The 18,319-nt window shown below is 38.0% G+C and overlaps 2 protein-coding genes and 1 pseudogene across 2 annotated transcripts; 2 read left to right on the forward strand and 1 right to left on the reverse strand.

Annotated features, from left to right (window-relative positions):
- Positions 1–973: 973 nt before the first annotated feature.
- On the forward strand, positions 974–3,391 carry LOC131688215 (uncharacterized; annotated as a pseudogene).
- Positions 3,392–4,122: 731 nt separating this feature from the next.
- LOC131686765 (elongation factor 1-alpha) lies at positions 4,123–6,993 on the reverse strand. The gene is made up of 2 exons (XM_058970747.1): positions 6,857–6,993; positions 4,123–5,893 (listed from the first exon to the last, which is right to left on the reverse strand). Exon 2 carries the CDS (start codon positions 5,879–5,881, stop codon positions 4,490–4,492), a length of 1,392 nt encoding a protein of 463 aa, XP_058826730.1. The 5' UTR covers positions 5,882–5,893; positions 6,857–6,993; the 3' UTR covers positions 4,123–4,489.
- Positions 6,994–15,144: 8,151 nt separating this feature from the next.
- LOC131691357 (E3 SUMO-protein ligase NSE2-like) lies at positions 15,145–16,196 on the forward strand. The gene is made up of 4 exons (XM_058977678.1): positions 15,145–15,373; positions 15,436–15,563; positions 15,629–15,897; positions 15,966–16,196. The coding sequence occupies exons 1-4, from the start codon at positions 15,286–15,288 to the stop codon at positions 16,075–16,077; spliced, it is 597 nt and encodes a 198-aa protein (XP_058833661.1). The 5' UTR covers positions 15,145–15,285; the 3' UTR covers positions 16,078–16,196.
- Positions 16,197–18,319: the final 2,123 nt, after the last annotated feature.

The following is an 18,319-nucleotide window of genomic DNA, read 5'->3' on the forward strand; positions in this document are numbered from 1 at the left end:
CATTTTTTTTTTAAATTTTGCACTTTGTGAGAAACGAAAAGTGTCCTACTTACCCACCGTGTCCATATTAGCCGACTTTCCCCTACTGGGCTGACATGACATCCTTGCGGGATACCGGATGTAGTGAGGAATTGTATACATAGTAAGTCCTTAACCCTCCGGAAGTCGCGCAAATGGCCCACTGAACGAGCAGCCGCTGATGGGCGTAAACGATTTCGCTAGATTTTCAGAGCAGCGTGCACTCAGTGCACTAGCGCGACTTCCGGAAAGTTAAAGTTGATTTGGAGTTGCCTTCCATCGAAATAGGAACAAAACCAGTCAAGAAGTTATTCAAGAATATTGAGTTTGTCTAGCTTGGCTAATGCGAAGTCGTAGTTGATATAAGTAGAAAAGATATCCCAAATGAATGTGAAGAAATTCACTGCGAAATGTTAATGGCAAGTTGGCATCTCCAATCTCCCTATCAGACACGTTTATAATTAAGTTAAATGACAAACTGCAAACGTCATGAGTAATAAATATTGTCGCGACGGCACTAAATCGAACTGCCCGGAGTCAAGTTGCGAAGCAGTCGACACTTGCTCATTTTCTGTCCATTTCGGTCAGTGTATCTGGTGTTGATAAATCTGTTTGTTTATTGCTTGTGGCACTAAAAACTGGATTCTAACCGCACTGCGCCCTTACTATTCTTCTATGAAATTCTTCTCATAGACTGGTTAGTTCGATTAGTCTGTCTATGAAAATACCATCTCTATCATTTGAAATACATGTGTTTTGACAGCTCGCAGTTTGATCACTCGCACTTTGAAAGTGCGGAGTCCAGGTTGGTGGGAAGTGCGCAATATGTTTACAAAAACAATAAAGATACTGATTTTTTTATTTGCAGTTTAAAATATACTATGATTTTTTATTATCCTCTAATTATATTATCTTGCCTATCACAGGCCATCTCGGTACATAAGAGCATAAGTTTCATTAAAGTAAACAAATTTATAACGTTGCATTTAAAGAAAGTTTTACTTTCATTGCTATCTTTAATTTTATCACAGGAATGGCAAGCTTAATCATCCAGAACGTAAGTCGGCAGCACGCCAGTACAAATACGGTTTACCATGCGTTGTATGGACACTTTTTTCTCGGCATTAGTAAAAGCAATTAGTAAAAGTAATTTATGGCAAGGCCCGCTCAACGATTTCTGAATGGTGTTTCAAATGTATTACTTATGGGTCAATTAATCGGAAGAAACGTGTATCAACGGCAACTCGGACTCTACCTAGACGAGGCGAAGCAACTGTTCCACCTGAAGTTCAAAATACCAATCAGTATGTCTTCCGTATGTACAATTTTACATGAGGCAGGGATGGCTTGGAAGTATTTTGAGCGTCGGGAAATCCAGATCCGGGAATCAGAAATCATCCGTTACATGGCAGAGCTATTATCGTTTCCGTGGGATGTTTACAACCTCGTCTTTTTAGATGAAGTAAGTTTTGACAATAGGGACATGCTTCGACGAAAAGGATACGGTGTTGTAGGAAAAAAAGTGATCAATCGGGGTGAGTTTTACCGGTTTTACCGCAAACCACGAGCATCATTTTTGTGCTTCCTTGGCGCCGGAGGAATCTTGGAAAGTATTTGGACTGAGGGCACATTCACCCGGATAAAATTTGTTCAGTGTTGCCGAGATTTCGCACTTCGTAATCATCAGGTTCAAAGCTATCCTGGGTTTCATTCTGTATGGATAATGGATGGCGTCAGAATTCATTGTGATGCGAATATCATTAAATATCTTATATCAATGGGCATTTTGCCTGTGTTCTTGCCAGCTTACTGTCCGTTCTTCAACCCGTTGGAGATTTTTTTCGGACTGATTAAGAAGAATCTTGTACGGAACCACCAGGTAAATAGCCGCATTCGCAATGACGTTTGTGACGCGATAAAATAATTCAGGATTTATTCATGTTTAAAACTTTTTTAGCATTGCGGGTACTACGTTGGTGGAATTTTTTTTGCCAGAGAAAGGTTTAGAACAATATCCCAAAATTATTGATTTTAATATTGTACATATCATTGGTACCTCCGCAGTGTTGGCAAAAACAATGATTTTTGGCACTCAATTCGATCTATCGAACTTTGAACAACTATATAACATCACAGAGAACAGACATCCATGATCGAACAAAAATATTTAAAAAACGTGTGTAAATATTTGAATGAATATACGAAAACACTAGCGCCGCCACACCAACCTATCCCAACTATCCGTCAAATCGATTCCGGAACCGGTTCGAAATCCTGGATGGATTCAGCATGGAATCTAGCTCAAAGAAAACAACCGATTCCGACTCTATCGGTTGACGCATTTGAGCTGGAATTCATGCTGGAAGTCCGAATCGGTTCCGGACTAGTTTGACTGGGTAGAGGAATAACCGCTGTCAATTCTGTCGAACTCAGCTACAAAAAAAAACATGACAGTAGCGCACCTGGTTTAGATATCCAAACTACCTTCGAAACCGTTAGAGATTTTACACAAGTTGAAAGCTGAAGATGGACTTCTGTTTTCTGTGATAACATGTTTTAGAGACATTCTAACACCATGCATCCTTCGACAAAGTTGTTCAGCATATCCTGGACTACACTTCTATAGATATCTAGATATATCTAAGGGCATGTTCAGGTGTTCAGGAGCGTTTTATTTGTTGACGCGTGTCGAATTAAACGTACTTCAGCAAGTCAAAACACAATATTCTATTATTTATTTTTCTTCGAATAAAAAACATTTACTATGAGTTCCTAATTTCAATAATTTCATTATGTTCGCATATTTACGTATTTCCGAGGTTTCAGCGATGCGAATCAGGATTACGAGGAGGAATTCCTGTCAGAATTGGGGAATGAAACAGATATGGTTGACTACCGCGCAATGGACTACGATCCGTTCATAGAGGAGGAGGAGGAGGAGAATGCTGTCGAATGCTTATCGGTCGAAAAAGTAGCCGTGACAAGTGATTTAGAAATTGTCGAAACGGAGCCGACCATATACTCATTTAAAGGTGTACTTTGCCAGCGCCACTTATGCAATCAACTTCGACCCAGGGAAACCTTCAAGGAAATTTGTGGTAATTCAGTTGCGGAAGTAATTCAAAGTCTCTGGGAAGCAGGAAAAGATTTGGCAAAACGGCTGGTTATTTTCAATGAAGATAGCCCACAGTGGTCGGAGAAGGAAAAACCTTCCGTCGAAGACGCGTCGTCATTCATAACGCTCCAGCATCAAGCAAAGAAAAAAAAATACTGTACTACGACCTTGACTCCGAGATTTCTTCAAAGATGGAGAGATAAAACGATTAAATTTTTTGTCTATACCTATTCAACCAATATCGATAGAAAAATGTGATAGAAATTTTTTTTTTTTCGTACACAATGAATGTATGAAGCGATCCCAACAATACACAAAAGAATCATTGTTGCCTTGCCTTCAAAATCGTAGAACAAAATAACTTTCGTTTTGGGCACTTTCCACCAGACGCTCATTTTAAAGTCATGAGTCAATAGCACCATTCACCAGAATGCATGAGCAAAGACGGTGCACGCTAACCTTACAAGGTAGAAGTTTCCTCATTGAAAAAAACGGTTCTTGTCCCAAAGCTATGGAAACTTTCGCTTCCTTGAAAAGAGCTGTACTTTATGCTGTCCTGCCAGCTAAAGGCTCTTTGAGTACTACTCCTCAATAAATCAACGTCGCGAAGAACCTCAAGATTGTAAATATGGATCAACAAGACAACACGACCTGACGAGTGAACTCAACCGTTGATACGAAAATCAAGTGAGAGAAGGAAATTGTCAGCTATTTCAAATGAAAATAAATGTTTTTGTCGTTTGTGGCTTTTTGCTCATTTTTGTATTCCAAAGGTTTTTTTTTTCGTCCTTCCAAATCAGAAGGGACCAGTCTTATCAAGGTTTCGATTGGTCGAATTTTGAATTTTGCTTTATCAGTGTTTTCCACAAAATACCTGCCAGTTCCGTTCTCTCGTTACCAATCTGCCAAAAAAGAGGGGTAGATGAATCATGCTTCAATTTAAATCACTGTTTTCAGTTTGTTTTATATAGAAAAAATAAGAATTAATATTTTCCTTCAATCATTCAGAAAGTTATATTTTGTTTATCCGGAAAATCTGAATCGCTTTTCCTATCTGTACGCATTCACACACAACTGAATTCTGTGTTGTTCTAGATAATATTGTTTAAATATTAATAATAAAAAGTTATTAATATAATTAATGTGTTCTTCTAAGATAGCAAAAAGGAATGAATTAAAGAGCCCGTTTACTTTTCGTCTGAATGCTTTACGATGGAAGCAGTGATAAGATTTGATGTTGATCATCCGTCTCGATGTAGGCTTCGGATGGTGTTTGCTTCGGTTTGTGCCACTGCTGCGGGTGTGTGTACTGCTGTTGGCGGCAGCGGCAGGCTGAATGATGGCTGCTGTTGGCGGCTATTTCTTGGTCTTCTGAGCCTTTTCGGCAGCCTTGGTAACCTTACCGCCGGAAGCGTCCTTGAAGGTGACCGACTTGATAACTCCGACAGCGACGGTCTGTCTCATGTCACGCACAGCGAATCGCCCCAGAGGTGGGAACTCCTGGAAGGACTCCACGCACAGCGGCTTGGATGGGACCAGAATGACGATGGCAGCATCGCCAGATTTGATCGATTTCGGGTTGTCCTCAGTCGACTTTCCAGAACGACGATCTACCTTCTCCTTGATTTCGGAGAACTTGCAAGCAATATGAGCGGTGTGACAATCCAGCACTGGTGTGTAACCATTGGAGATCTGACCAGGATGGTTCAGCACGATGACCTGAGCGGTGAAATCAGCAGCGCCCTTGGGTGGAGCGTTCTTGGTGTCGCCAGCGACATAACCACGGCGCAATTCCTTTACCGATACGTTCTTAACGTTGAAGCCAACGTTATCTCCGGGAACAGCCTCAGCCAGAGCTTCGTGGTGCATTTCAACGGACTTTACTTCAGTGGTCAAGTTAACTGGGGCGAACACGACGACGGTACCGGGCTTCAGGACACCGGTTTCAACACGACCTACTGGGACTGTTCCAATACCACCAATTTTGTAGACGTCCTGAAGTGGCAGACGCAGAGGCTTGTCGGTTGGCCGAGACGGTGGCAGAATGGCATCCAAAGCTTCAATCAAACACTTGCCATCGGCCTTGCCTTCCTTACGCTCGACAGCCCATCCCTTGAACCATGGCATCTTGGCAGATGATTCCAACATGTTGTCTCCATGCCAACCCGAGATTGGAACGAATGCGACAGCAGCAGGGTTGTAACCGATCTTCTTGATGTACGACGAAACTTCTTTCTTGATTTCCTCGAAACGAGATTCACTGTATGGGGGCTCAGTAGAATCCATCTTGTTGACACCAACGATCAGCTGCTTGACACCGAGGGTGAAGGCGAGCAGGGCATGCTCACGAGTCTGTCCGTTCTTCGAGATACCGGCTTCGAACTCACCAGTACCGGCAGCAACAATCAACACAGCACAATCGGCCTGTGATGTTCCGGTGATCATGTTCTTGATGAAATCACGATGTCCAGGAGCGTCAATGATGGTGACGTAGTACTTGGCGGTTTCGAACTTCCACAAGGCAATATCAATGGTAATACCACGTTCACGTTCGGCCTTCAGTTTGTCCAACACCCAGGCATACTTGAAGGAACCTTTGCCCATTTCCTGGGCTTCCTTCTCGAATTTCTCGATCGTACGCTTGTCGATACCGCCGCATTTGTAGATCAGATGGCCGGTGGTGGTCGACTTGCCAGAATCGACGTGTCCAATTACGACAATGTTAATGTGAATCTTTTCCTTACCCATCTTGGTCAGTCACTGTGAAAAAGAAAAAATGGGGAAAAAATAGTTTGATGAGTTTCCTCCCTTTGATGAACCGCGAATACGATAGTGTTAGTTAATTGAAGTCGTCACACATGCAATTTTTCCAATTCAACTTTTCATGTGTTCGTGGAATAAAAAGTTGTACGTGTTCCATTTCTAATATTATGGAAGTGAAGTGGTGTGCGTGCATGACTAACTGCTGCCTTTCACTTCACCTTTCCCCCACATTAGCTTAAAATAAGTCATTTCGGCTTAGCAACTTAAATTTTTTCCAGCGCAAATCTTTCTCACCGCCCAAGTTTATCACATTGCTAAACTAGTATTTTGTCATCGCCATCGACTAGCTTAGGCGAGCAATTTGCCAAATCTCACTCCAGCATTCGAGAAAAAAAAGATCTTCAAAATGGCGGCCGGCTTCTCCGTACGAATACTTTACTGGAAAAGTCGGCCATATTTGGAGTCACTTTAGTTGCCTGTAGAGTACCGGCTGATTGGTCTTTCAATTCAGTGCAAAATATTTTATTTTGAATGTTACACTGGAAACCATTGCGCCCGTTAACGTACGACAAACTCGCTACATAGAAAAATAACAACGTTGAGCCACGCGTCAAGTATGAAATTCGAATCATTCGCCATGTGTATGCCTAGCATTAAGATGATTATTGCTCTATTCCGAACAAATAAAATGAAAAACTACATCATAAAACGCTGCTAAACTAGAAGCACTGTGAAGCTCCAGGAATCTGCCACGTGCCGACACGAAAAACTTCCTATAACCATGCCCAACAGCAGTTCATTCATGGAGTCCAACACATTCATTTTTCGCAAACTATATTGGCATAAATCATCCACTAACAAATTTCCACACTCGTGAATTACACTTGAATTAGTAAAACACTTGAATTAGGAAACACACTTAAATTACAAATTTAACACTATATCAAATTTTACACTTACAAATTTAACAGGAGGTTCTCAACAAAAACGCAATCGAATGTTATTCCGGCGAGAGACCCGATAGAAGTGAACGAGTCGACGATCGAACAAGAAACTCCAACCCCCTTCGGATGTGTACGACGATGGCAGCTTGTGGGATGGGGTGTGCAGTGTTGCCACATGGAATTCTACGATCCGCACAATGTTTTTTAGATAATCTACTATTGTCAAAACAGACAAAAATTTAGGTAAATTTTCAAACAAACTCTAAGAAACCCAAATAATTTACATAAATTAGTGACAATTTGAATCTCCAAAATCAGGGATCTATGAAAAACAATCTGTGTCGAATAACGATTCGGAAAATCATCAATGATATGGAAAGTATACGAATTTGGCAACCCTTGTCGGTGTGTTTGCGAGGGGCTGGAAAATGAGCAAACGCAAAGAAGAGGAAGGAAAACGCAACTGTGGCCGGAAGTGGATTCTCCAGTAGGCAGCTGAAATTGACCAACGTGAAGACTAATCGACGAAAGTTCGCGCACACGTGTTCCATGATGCGCATTGCGCTTGACTAGGGTAGATTAAGTGATTGAGATTCGATCAAATTTTTAATATATATTTTACTAACATTACGCAATATGGCGAATGGGGATCATAAATTTGGAAAAATTGTGTCAGTTTTTCAAATGTATTGATAGCGGGTGTTCTTACGAGTACACTCATATTATTTTCAAACCTTAATTATTCTTTACTGGCGTTTAATTTAAAAAAAACAAGATAAATTCAGCCAACAAACTGATAGTTGTCCTACTAAATGACGTATCTGCAAATATCTCGTTCGCCTCATTGTTAACTGGGACAACACTCCACACAGCATGATCTGGTATTTTTGCAATCTGCTAGCAGTTTGCAATTCCAAGTTTCATCTGCAAACTAGGGTAGATCTGATGAGGCAACTTATAGATTTGTGCAAGTCGTTTGGGTTTAGATGTGTTATTGTCCTAAAACGAAACAAACTAAAAAATGTTTTTTTCAATAGTTTCGGGCTTAAAAACAAAAAAAAAAATGAGATATTAACTCGCAGTGCTAATCTGCATCAGAAAATGCCTTAACCCGCACACCCCTAAAGATCCCTATTCCAAATCAGGCGTTACGATCACTCAAGTTTTGCACACATTGAAAATGTGATAAATGTGCACATTCGACCGAAATTTCCTGGAGGTATTCGGTGTGTTGATATATTTTGTAATAGTCGGATACCAGGCAATCCGACGTGGCGTAAGATGCGCATTATAGTAGTACCAACGACACGACGTGACACCACAGACTAGAAGACATAACGCTCGAAAACAATGCTTCGTCCGCTTTAACGGTCATTTTAATTATATGTGTAGTTGGGACTAGTGAAAAATTGTTCTTAAACCTGAGGGGTAACCCACCAGCAAATGAATGTTTGGGATTGTGAATAAAAGTTGGAGCTAGTGTTCTGGGAAAATTGCCGAATCGATGTTTTTGAGGGGGTTCCCTCATAGTGTTATGTCTGTTGGTCTGTGGTGACACTACTGCTTCAAAACTGTATCGAAAATATGACTACCCCCAGTGATTCGGGTAACCGGTACTGTCAAATTTGATAGTTGGTAATAAAAGGCACGAAACTTGCAGCACTGATTATTCTTCTGTTATTTTCTTTAAAATTTGTTATTTTTCTATAGTTACCAGCCCCCTGGCAATCCTATTACAGCATATGGAGTTTGACAGCGTACAACATGTATGGGGCATTATAGCTATAAAGCCCCAAACAAGAAGTGTTTTTCTTCTCATTGTTTTTCTTGTTTTCATTTAAAAGTTTTGTTTTCGTTGCAGCAGTCGTATATTAATTTTAACTTTTTATAATTACGTACATAACCATCGATTTTAAACATTTTAAGTGTTCTTTACGTGTTGCACAAGAAGCTTTTCTGGCGGAACTGAAAACTGAGAGTCAATAACCGGCACAGTGGAAATAGTTGATTGTGAATTTGTGTTTTTTCATGTGGTTTACCGTACCGGTGTTGGTGGTTATGAAGCTTTCGATTGCTCAAGATAACCAATAACAAAATGACTTCAGTTTGGCAAAGGGAGACAACGAAAAAAGAGGACTGCGTGAAACAGCTGATCCAAAATATATTAGTCGCCTTTTCCTAGTGGGATTGGAACTAGGGGCAGATCACTTGTGATGCATTTTTAAAAATCAGCTAAATTAAATGCATTTCTTTCCATCAAAATAGAAATTCGTAATGTATTTTGCGTTGTGTGCAATGAATTTTGCGTTGCGTGTAAGACGTCAAAACCCTACAAAAAATTACCCCTACATTCAACAAAACGTCGAACAAAATGAATCAGCGTAGGACGTTTGTGAAACAAACTTTTCTGCGAGGGAGTGCAAAGTTGATGCAAAAATGGAAATTAAATGCATTTTTTCTAATTTGATGCAAATTTGTTATACATTTCTAGAGTGATCTGCCCCTAGGATTGGAATCTGCTGCAACATCATGTTCAGATATTGTGCATGGAGTTATCCATCGAGATATGAAAAACAAATGTATATAATAATAAATACAAATAAAAAATATAATTCAATAACAAACATTAATTTCCTTCGAAGAGGATTAGCTTAGTGAGTTTTTGGCGATTGCTGGGTTTGTATGGTATCATAGTCTTTGCGTATTCGGTGATCCTGATATCCAGATAATGCGTAATTACACTAGTTTACAAATTTCAAAAAGTTGTGATATCCTCAACTTTTTTATCATTTCCGTAGTAAAAACGAAAATGCGATTGAAAAAATTCTGTATGGAACAGATTTTGAGATATTGCGAAAAAATCCGTTTTTGTATTTTAAAAAATTGGCCCTTCACTTCATCACAAATATCTCACAATTGCAATTGCAAGACCTATCAATTATTCCTAGAGCATTTTTGATAACTATTACAATTAGATCTCTATTCAGTAATTAATTAAAAAATTATTGTTATATCTTGCAAAATTTTGGAATTTTTTTTATGTGACGGTAAATTACTCAAAGAAGAACGATTTATTAAATATTTTTTATTCGTGGGTATTGGCTAACGCGACTTTGAATAATTGTTAGTGACCTAGAGCTACAAATCCAAGCAGTTGTGGTAACATTTTGGAAAAAAATTTCACCTTTTTACATTCATCGCCGTATACGTTGAAATCGGGATTTGCTGCGTGTTCGTGCTTATCACCGTGTAATTCTAGAAATTCAACAGCAGCCAATGGGAACGTTGTACCTTTCATTTGAGACCAAGTATGTAAAAATCGGTAAAGAATTCGCTGAGAAATAGGTATGACATTAACGTAGGGACTTGGTAAGTTCCCCGGGGCATTAGGAACCATAATAGGTGGCCAATGTGGTCAAAGCGACTTCGGTGGGTCATCAATGATCTAGACACGCAAATCCTAGCAATGTTGCACACATTTTAATATGTATTGCATCATTTGGACATCATGGTGGTACCAGTGTATATATGAATTTGCAGTGTGATCGTACTCTTCAATCTGTAACTCCGGAACCGGAAATCGGATCAATAAAAAAAAATCAATAGCGACCAATGGAAAGGTAGTACCTTTCATTTGAGACTAAGTTTGTACAAATCGGTCCAGCCATCACTGAGAAAAGTCGGGGAGATTGTTTGACACATGCACATGTACATACATACATACACACACATATAGTCATTTTACGATCTCGACGAATTGAGTCGAATGGTATAAGATATTCGGGCCTCGGTTGAAAAGTCGAAATTCCGACCGATTGCATAACCTTTCTATATGAGATACACAAAACTCTAAAAAACTGACTTTTTCTATGTTTTACAAAAATACTCATAACTTCTATATTTTTATTTAGATTCCAATGAACAACCGCTCATTACTTTCGTAATTGATCATATTTCAATACCCACGAATAAAAAATATTTAATAAATCGTTCTTCTTTGAGTAATTTACCGTCAAATAAAAAAAATCCAAATTTTTGCAAGAAATAGCAATAATTTTTTAATCAATTACTGAATAGAGATCTAATTGTAATAGTGATCAAAAATGTTCTAGGAATAATTGATAGGTCTTGCAATTGTCGATCAAATGATATTAAAATCATTAAAATCGGTAGAGTACAACATGAGACATTTGTGATGAAGTGAAGGGCCAATTTTTTAAAATACAAAAACGGATTTTTTCGCAATATCTCAAAATCTGTTCCACACAGAATTTTTTCAATCGCATTTTCGTTTTCAGTGGGCCATTTTACTACGGAAATGATAAAAATATTGTGAGGATACAAATCACTGTAAACTAGTGTTATTTGTTTGAGCTGGTGCGTTTGATGCTCTAAATCTGTAACAAAGTCTTCGTGGAACATGTGATCGAATATATTGTTATTAATTCGTTCTGCAGATGTCTCAATACTCGACACGAATCCTTTGTAATATTTCTCAATATTGAAGTTGTGTTTTCCCTGTACAAGTGTCTGAGAATGTATGTACCTAAGAATAAGAGTAATTGCAACGGTGTTTCTTACCTTCAAATGAAACTCGCTGATTACACAGATGTATTTCAAATTGTCGTTTGTCATGTTATGTATGCATATCGGGCATTTCAGGTAAAGAAGTAGCTTTCTCTGTACATTCATGGCATGTGTGGTAACAGCGGTAAAAATAAATTTGTCTTCTGTGATTGCAGTGAAATCTACACATTCAGGAAGTGCAATTTGGATTGCTTCTAGATGACTGGATGCAGGATGGTTTTGCTTCACAATATTACAATCTGGTACATCAAATTCTTTGGTTGGAGGATGATTAGAGTGATGCGACTGTGATGTTTTATTGATTTGATGAATATTCTCACATGTTTATTATTCAAGTCTACGCAATTAGCATTCGCTGAGCTTATGATGTTGTTACATTTAAGCAATCGCTTGTAACTCGCTTTAAATTGGCTTGCATTTGGGTTATCGTTTGACCCACCTTAGAGCACCAAAAAGGTTTCAACGTGATCCTAGCTTAGCCTGTACGTATAAAGAGCATCGATCTGGTACGACTCGTGATCTTGGCGGTAGTCGACTTTGCAGTCCTCTGTCTCTTCTTTTTTCCTACAATAATCGATATAGAGATTACGAATACTTGCTATGTTAACTAAGAATCCCAGAAATCCAATTTGATTACGTGAGTCTAGAATCTTAATACTGTTTTCCAGTAGTATGGATCTGATGTAACTTTCTGCATACTGAAAAGCATGGTGATATATGTCGAAATTTGTGCAAGAGGGTGGCTTCTAAAAATCCTGTGATTCATCACTCATGCTGTTGAAGATGTCAAAAAGGTTATTAAAAAGACTTAAAAATTCAACAGTTGCCGAGCAATCGAAAAAAGCTGGCTCGAATGCTCCAAAGCTGCAGCAACACTATTGCTAATTAGCTGGACAGCCAAAATGACTCATTTTTGAGTCTTGAAACTGTTTGTTGGTCAATTTTCCCGCCAGTTTCATATTCTGCAAATTTTGAAAATCATTCAATAACTGACAATATATTCCCATACTACAGTGCCATTTTGCGTCAGCAATACTTTTTGGGAGTAAAGCGCATTTCGACTTAATTTTAACATATGTACAGCATCGAAAATAACGTAAATGTTGTAACCGGCAACTGGATGTTTAAAATACGTTTTGAGCGCAGCATCAGTATTTGTGAGAAGATTGCAGCCAGGAGAATTTGCTGTAGCGATATTTGTTCTCGTTCTGTCGAATGTTAGAGAAACGATGTGCACTCCAACGTCATGAAGCGCTTTGAGTACATCATTGATGACCTCATGCTTCTCTTCAGTTTTCATGCCATCAATCAGATAGTAAGCCACTGGCACTTTCCAGTTGTCTTCAAGACCTGTCATCAAAAAAACAAGAGCTTCGCGGGCAGCTGGCAAGTGATCAACATTTCCGTCTCGGTTTTGCACCACGCCTTTAAACACTTTTTTATGTTGATTCCATAGAATCTGCTTGCGAATGGCCATTTCGTCCATCATGAGACATTGGCCTTACGAATCTATACGCATTTGGACTATAAAAATGCAATGTTGTTGCGAAACTTCGCAATCGGTCGCTAAACGGATCATTTGCTTTCCTATGCTGTAATTCCGAGAGAAGAGTGGCATTTCCTGTGAATTCCTAAAACGTTCAGAACTATCTTGATTTGTATACTATATACGTGTTATGCTCTGAAAGATACCTGCAATAGAGTACTACCTGCTTCCGATAGGAATTGGTTCTTTTTAAGTCGATAAATAATATCTTCCATTCCGAGCACTTTACCTTGTAGCCGTTTATATTTAGCACGGAGCAACTTAAGCGCTTTTTGCGAGCGCGAAAGTTGAACAGTCAGCTTCGGAATAGCTGATATTGCTTCATTTGGAGCAATATTCTCCAAATCTATATCATCAGCATATCTTATTGTCCTTGAAGATGAATATAAAAAATAGATATGTTCGTTTCTAAGTAGTACAAGAAATTTTCACCTTTTACGGTAACTGTTGGATGATTCTTCTGAACTGGCTCTTCCACAATCAAGCGTTCAGAATAGGTCACCCCGTGTTTCAACCGCATCTGACTTTTAGGTGTAGGACTGCTAAAACAATCTTTAGTGAAGTGAAGCGAGCATATTTGAAGTGTTTTTAAGTTTAGTGAACCGGTATCAAACTACATATTTTCGGTACTCGCGATGATTTGCAACCATTTCAAGCGGAGTTTCGCATCTTGCGGGAAAAAATGTTTAAAAATCCCATTGGCTGGCGAACGATTGTGAAAATCGGAACTACACGACGGAATAAAACACTTCATTATGATTTAATTTATATATTCCAACGAATCAAGAGCATCTATTTTTATTTACATATATTTTCATTTTTCTTCTTACTTTCATTTTTACTTTTTATGTCAATGATGTTGGTTGCGCAAAGATGGCTTCCTTGACAAGGGACTGGTCATTATGGATGCCAAATCAAATGCAACAACCGATTCCGACTCAATCGGTTTCAGAATCGGTTGTTGCATTTGATTTGGAATCCATACCCGAATAGAAATGTACAGTAACAAAACCATAATTCTCACTGTGACAGTACATTAATTTTACAATAATATACAGTAAATTCTAGTGTTATGCTACAATACAAAAACAATAAACTTTAACGTATTGACAGTAAATTTCAATGTAAAATTGACTATTACCGAAGACTCCATATCAAGAAGACTGATATCTCTTTCCTTCCCCCATACAAACGAGAAGCGACAGAGGTTACAGCGCCTCTATTGGAAGAAGGGAGGAAGCTTTATGTAAAAATGTATATGTGTGTGTGCATCACTATGGAAAGTACCACCTTTACCCGCAAGTGGCGTTGCTGTTACTGTCTCCGGATTCTGGACAGAGTTGCCAGTCTTCTTGATATGGAGTCTTCGCTATTACAGTAAAAAAGGGGGGGGGGGTGGTTATGTATCTTAACATTGAAAAAATCGATTTTTTCCACACATTATTTCCTCGAAAACAGTAAAATTCGATGTGAATTTACTGTATCAGTTTTTTGCTGAACAGTAAAAAAAAGAATTAATTGTTACATAACATTTTATTGTAAATCTACTGTGAGAACTCTGCGTCGAACAATGTTGAAACAGTTAGAACTATAATATTTCTTGAGCGTTTTTTCAAAACGTCATATCTGCAATGAGTTACTCTCTTTGTTTACTTTCTCTTCTGTTAATAATTCGGTCATTTTAACATTTATCCCTCAACTCTTTGCATAATATGCTAGTTAAAACCACCGTCGTTCGATCTGTACTGTAAAATAAGTGAAAAGTGTTATAGTGACGCCGTAAAAATCGAAAGAGAACGTAAACAAAGAGAGTAACTCATTGCAGATATGACGTTTTGAAAAAACGGTCAAGATTTATTGTTTTATGATTGTTTGTAGGGTAAATGCTATTGTAAAACTCTATTCGGGTACTGACTCCATTCAGGATTCCGAATGGTTTGACCGGGTGCTCTAATGCCTACTTTACCCTCGGAAACACGGCATAAACTCGAAACAGCTGGAAAATTAAATGTTCATAATAAATTTTCAAGCAATCTCGAAATGTACTACATGGGTTTATCGATGAAAAAAGTGCTGAGAGAACGGAGAGAACCATTATAAAAGAGAGAGTTTTTTTAACCGGCCCGGCTTAATTTTGACAGTTTCTCAAATTTTTGAATTCATTGTTTATAAACAGCATTCGAAGATTTTTTGCGGTTATTAAAAAAATTTCAACATCGCGGTTGTTTTTAATTATTATTGTCACCAATAACGTGTAGGGGTAATAATATAAATTTAAAATATTGGAAAGTTGACAAAAACACTGAAACACAATGGCAGACATGTTTAACCCCAATTTAGAGAAAATCTTTGAAAGCGTGAATAGTACTATTCGATTGGCTTCTGAGTTTGGAGATCCAGGTAAGAAAATTGGAAACACCTTTCGAGTTTTGTATACTAAAATTGTAATTAATCCATTTTAGAACAGCAAAACATAAAGCCATACGCTGCGCTAGCGGAAAAATTAGTGGGTGTCGAGGCAAAATTTAACATTCACAACAAAGCTCTTCGGGAATGCATGAATGAAATAACATTGGAGGAATTTGATCGCGTATAAAAAATTACATTATAAATCGCAGACTTCAACTATTCATTTGTTTTTTTTTTTTATTACAGCGGTACCAATCAAACATCTCTGCCAGCAAGAGCAACGTGAAAGCTTTGAAACGCTACAAGGATTTCATCGCCCAAGCCAAAATGTTACTATCTGATAATGATGATAACGCTCAGGACGTCGACGAAGACCTGCAAGTTGAGGATACTATTTGCGACATCGATCCGATTACGAAGCGTCCACTTGAAATACCGGTGCGCAACAAAAAATGCAATCACGTATACGAGAAGGCTTCGATCGAAATGTTGATCAAAAATAATCCACGAACAAGGTATGGTATCCGAGTGAGAGGTGTGAATTATAATGAGGGAAGTACTAATGTTTCATTATTGTACTCAGATGTCCAGTTATGGGATGTGCGGCTAATCAGTATGTGACTTTGACTGATTTGGAGGAAGACAAAATGCTGCAGCACAAGCTAATGCTTCAGCGCCGCAGAAGCTCAGATTGAATGCGAATACTATATACCTGACCAAAACTCATTGAACTAAAAATCTTTTTTGTTACTTTCACACGCACCGGTTGCCAGCGATATGGATTATTTAATAAAGACTGACTAATTTTAACAAAGTTTTTCCTAGGCACCATTTTTATATTGGTGCACCATAACAGTAAGACAAATATAACACAACATAATATTTGCAGTTTATATACTGACATTTTCAAATTTTATTCGTGTTCTACGACTCGGGACCAGGTATTTTTCTGATCTCACGAACACTTTCGAATTGTTGGGTGATAAAAAACATTAAGGCTTATTCTGCATTACGATGGATCGCATTTTCGAACGAATGTGATTTGCATTCTCAATAACGGCAGCAAAATCAATTCGTTGTAATGTAGAATAAGGCTGACTATCTGCAATGCCTTTTTTAATTCCATCCAAACGTTGATATAAAATATTGAATTCTGTAGATAGAGACACATGGGGAGACTTGACCAGGTTTTCAGCACAAACTGCATAAATCTCTAAAAAAGCCTTCAATCCCTCAAAAATCATTGAGATATAATGTGCAAAGTTATTGTGCGTCTTCATTATTTTTTGCAGGATTTTAATTTTTGAAATGTCAAGTCTCCCTACTGCGGGGGTTCTAGTAATAACTATTCCAATGTTCCAATTTATGTAAAATCATTTCACTGCTTCACAAGGTTTAAGATGGTATATTAGTACATTAATAGTAATTAGTAGTCGAGTAGATATGTCCATACAAAGTTTGATAAAAAAAATTACATTATTTAATGCAAATTTATTAGTCACGTAATATTTTCTGTAAGGAAAGGATTTTTCATTCCAAACTTTTAAAATTACCTTAAGGGATCAAAACAAGTATAAAAATATTTTTGAAAAAAATTTAAGAATCGAATAGAAGACGCCATAGCCAAAAATAGAATTTTGCGCTTGGTCAAGTCTCCCCATGTTCCTAGTTATTTACGATTTTTCACTCCATTTGAAATTTTTCGATAAAAAGTCTACTAATAAAGTACATTTGGCGAAAGTTATTGTAATTTATTAGCTTATGATACCCTGTTGTCTACATTCGTACACCTCCTATGCCAGGTCAAAGTATTGCAAATTTGTCTAAAAAAGTGTTCTGTTCGCTCTTTGTTGATTTAATAAATCAGTACTAGACACATTCCCGGTAACAATTAATCTGTTCAAGTGGAATTTTGTGTCTGTCGACCTGGATAATATTGTCCATCTGAGTCTTGCGTGCTTGTGACATTTAGGAAATATACCAAACCATGTTCATATTCACGAAACTCAGCTCATGGTCTTGAACTAGGTCACAAAAATTGGAATATTCTGCATGAATTCAATTCTGTTCCTTTACCATTTTTTTTTCAATTCGATTATTTGACACGACTCGATGCGTGTTCAGTTAACTGTTTCATGAAATATAGAATATTATTGTGCCCAGCTACTAGTGACCAATCATATGTGCATATAAAAATAAAAGGACCTCGAATATAGTAATTCATTTAATTAGGTTCAGTATGGTATCCAGAAAGAACACGGGAAAATACATCATGGAATCACGAATCGCGTTCATGAAATAGTTCATAAAACAAGGTACCGCTTATTGGTTACACATTCTTGATTCACTAAACATTGCGAGTTGCTTAGGAAACGATAAGTAAGAACTCAAACCAATCCGAACCATATTTAAACCTCAACAGCATAATAGCCTCCATTGCCGGCAGCCCCCTCAACGGAAGGACGACGATTCATCAGACTCTTCCATATGTGTCGTTGAGTTGGAGGTTTAAGGTTACAAGGTCTAGGATTCGCTCCAAGCAAGCGATGCGGCCTTTAAAGCATAGTTTATTGTGTAGTTTAAAAATGTCTTGAGAAAGTGTCTACACCGACTACACGTATCAACCCTAGTTTTACCCTAGATTTGATTAAATGAGCCACGGCAATGACATTTGAGGATATTTGAAAAACATCAGACAATTAGTAGCGTAAATATTTTCATAAATATTCTTTTATTGGGGTGTGTTCTCGAAGGCGCATTTTTGCGCTGCTAAAAAAATATTATTTTTAAAAGTTAAGTTTTTCCTTGCTAAATTCCAAACCTCAGTTTATGGACAAATAACGAAAGCTAAGGCATATTATGCGTTGCAGCAACGTGCACTCGACATCTTTCATATTCCGATTCTTTTATATTACTGACATTGAAATGAATTGTTCC

This window comes from Topomyia yanbarensis, chromosome 3 (genome assembly GCF_030247195.1).
Source record: "Topomyia yanbarensis strain Yona2022 chromosome 3, ASM3024719v1, whole genome shotgun sequence".
In the NCBI taxonomy this organism is placed as follows: Eukaryota; Metazoa; Arthropoda; class Insecta; order Diptera; family Culicidae; genus Topomyia; species Topomyia yanbarensis.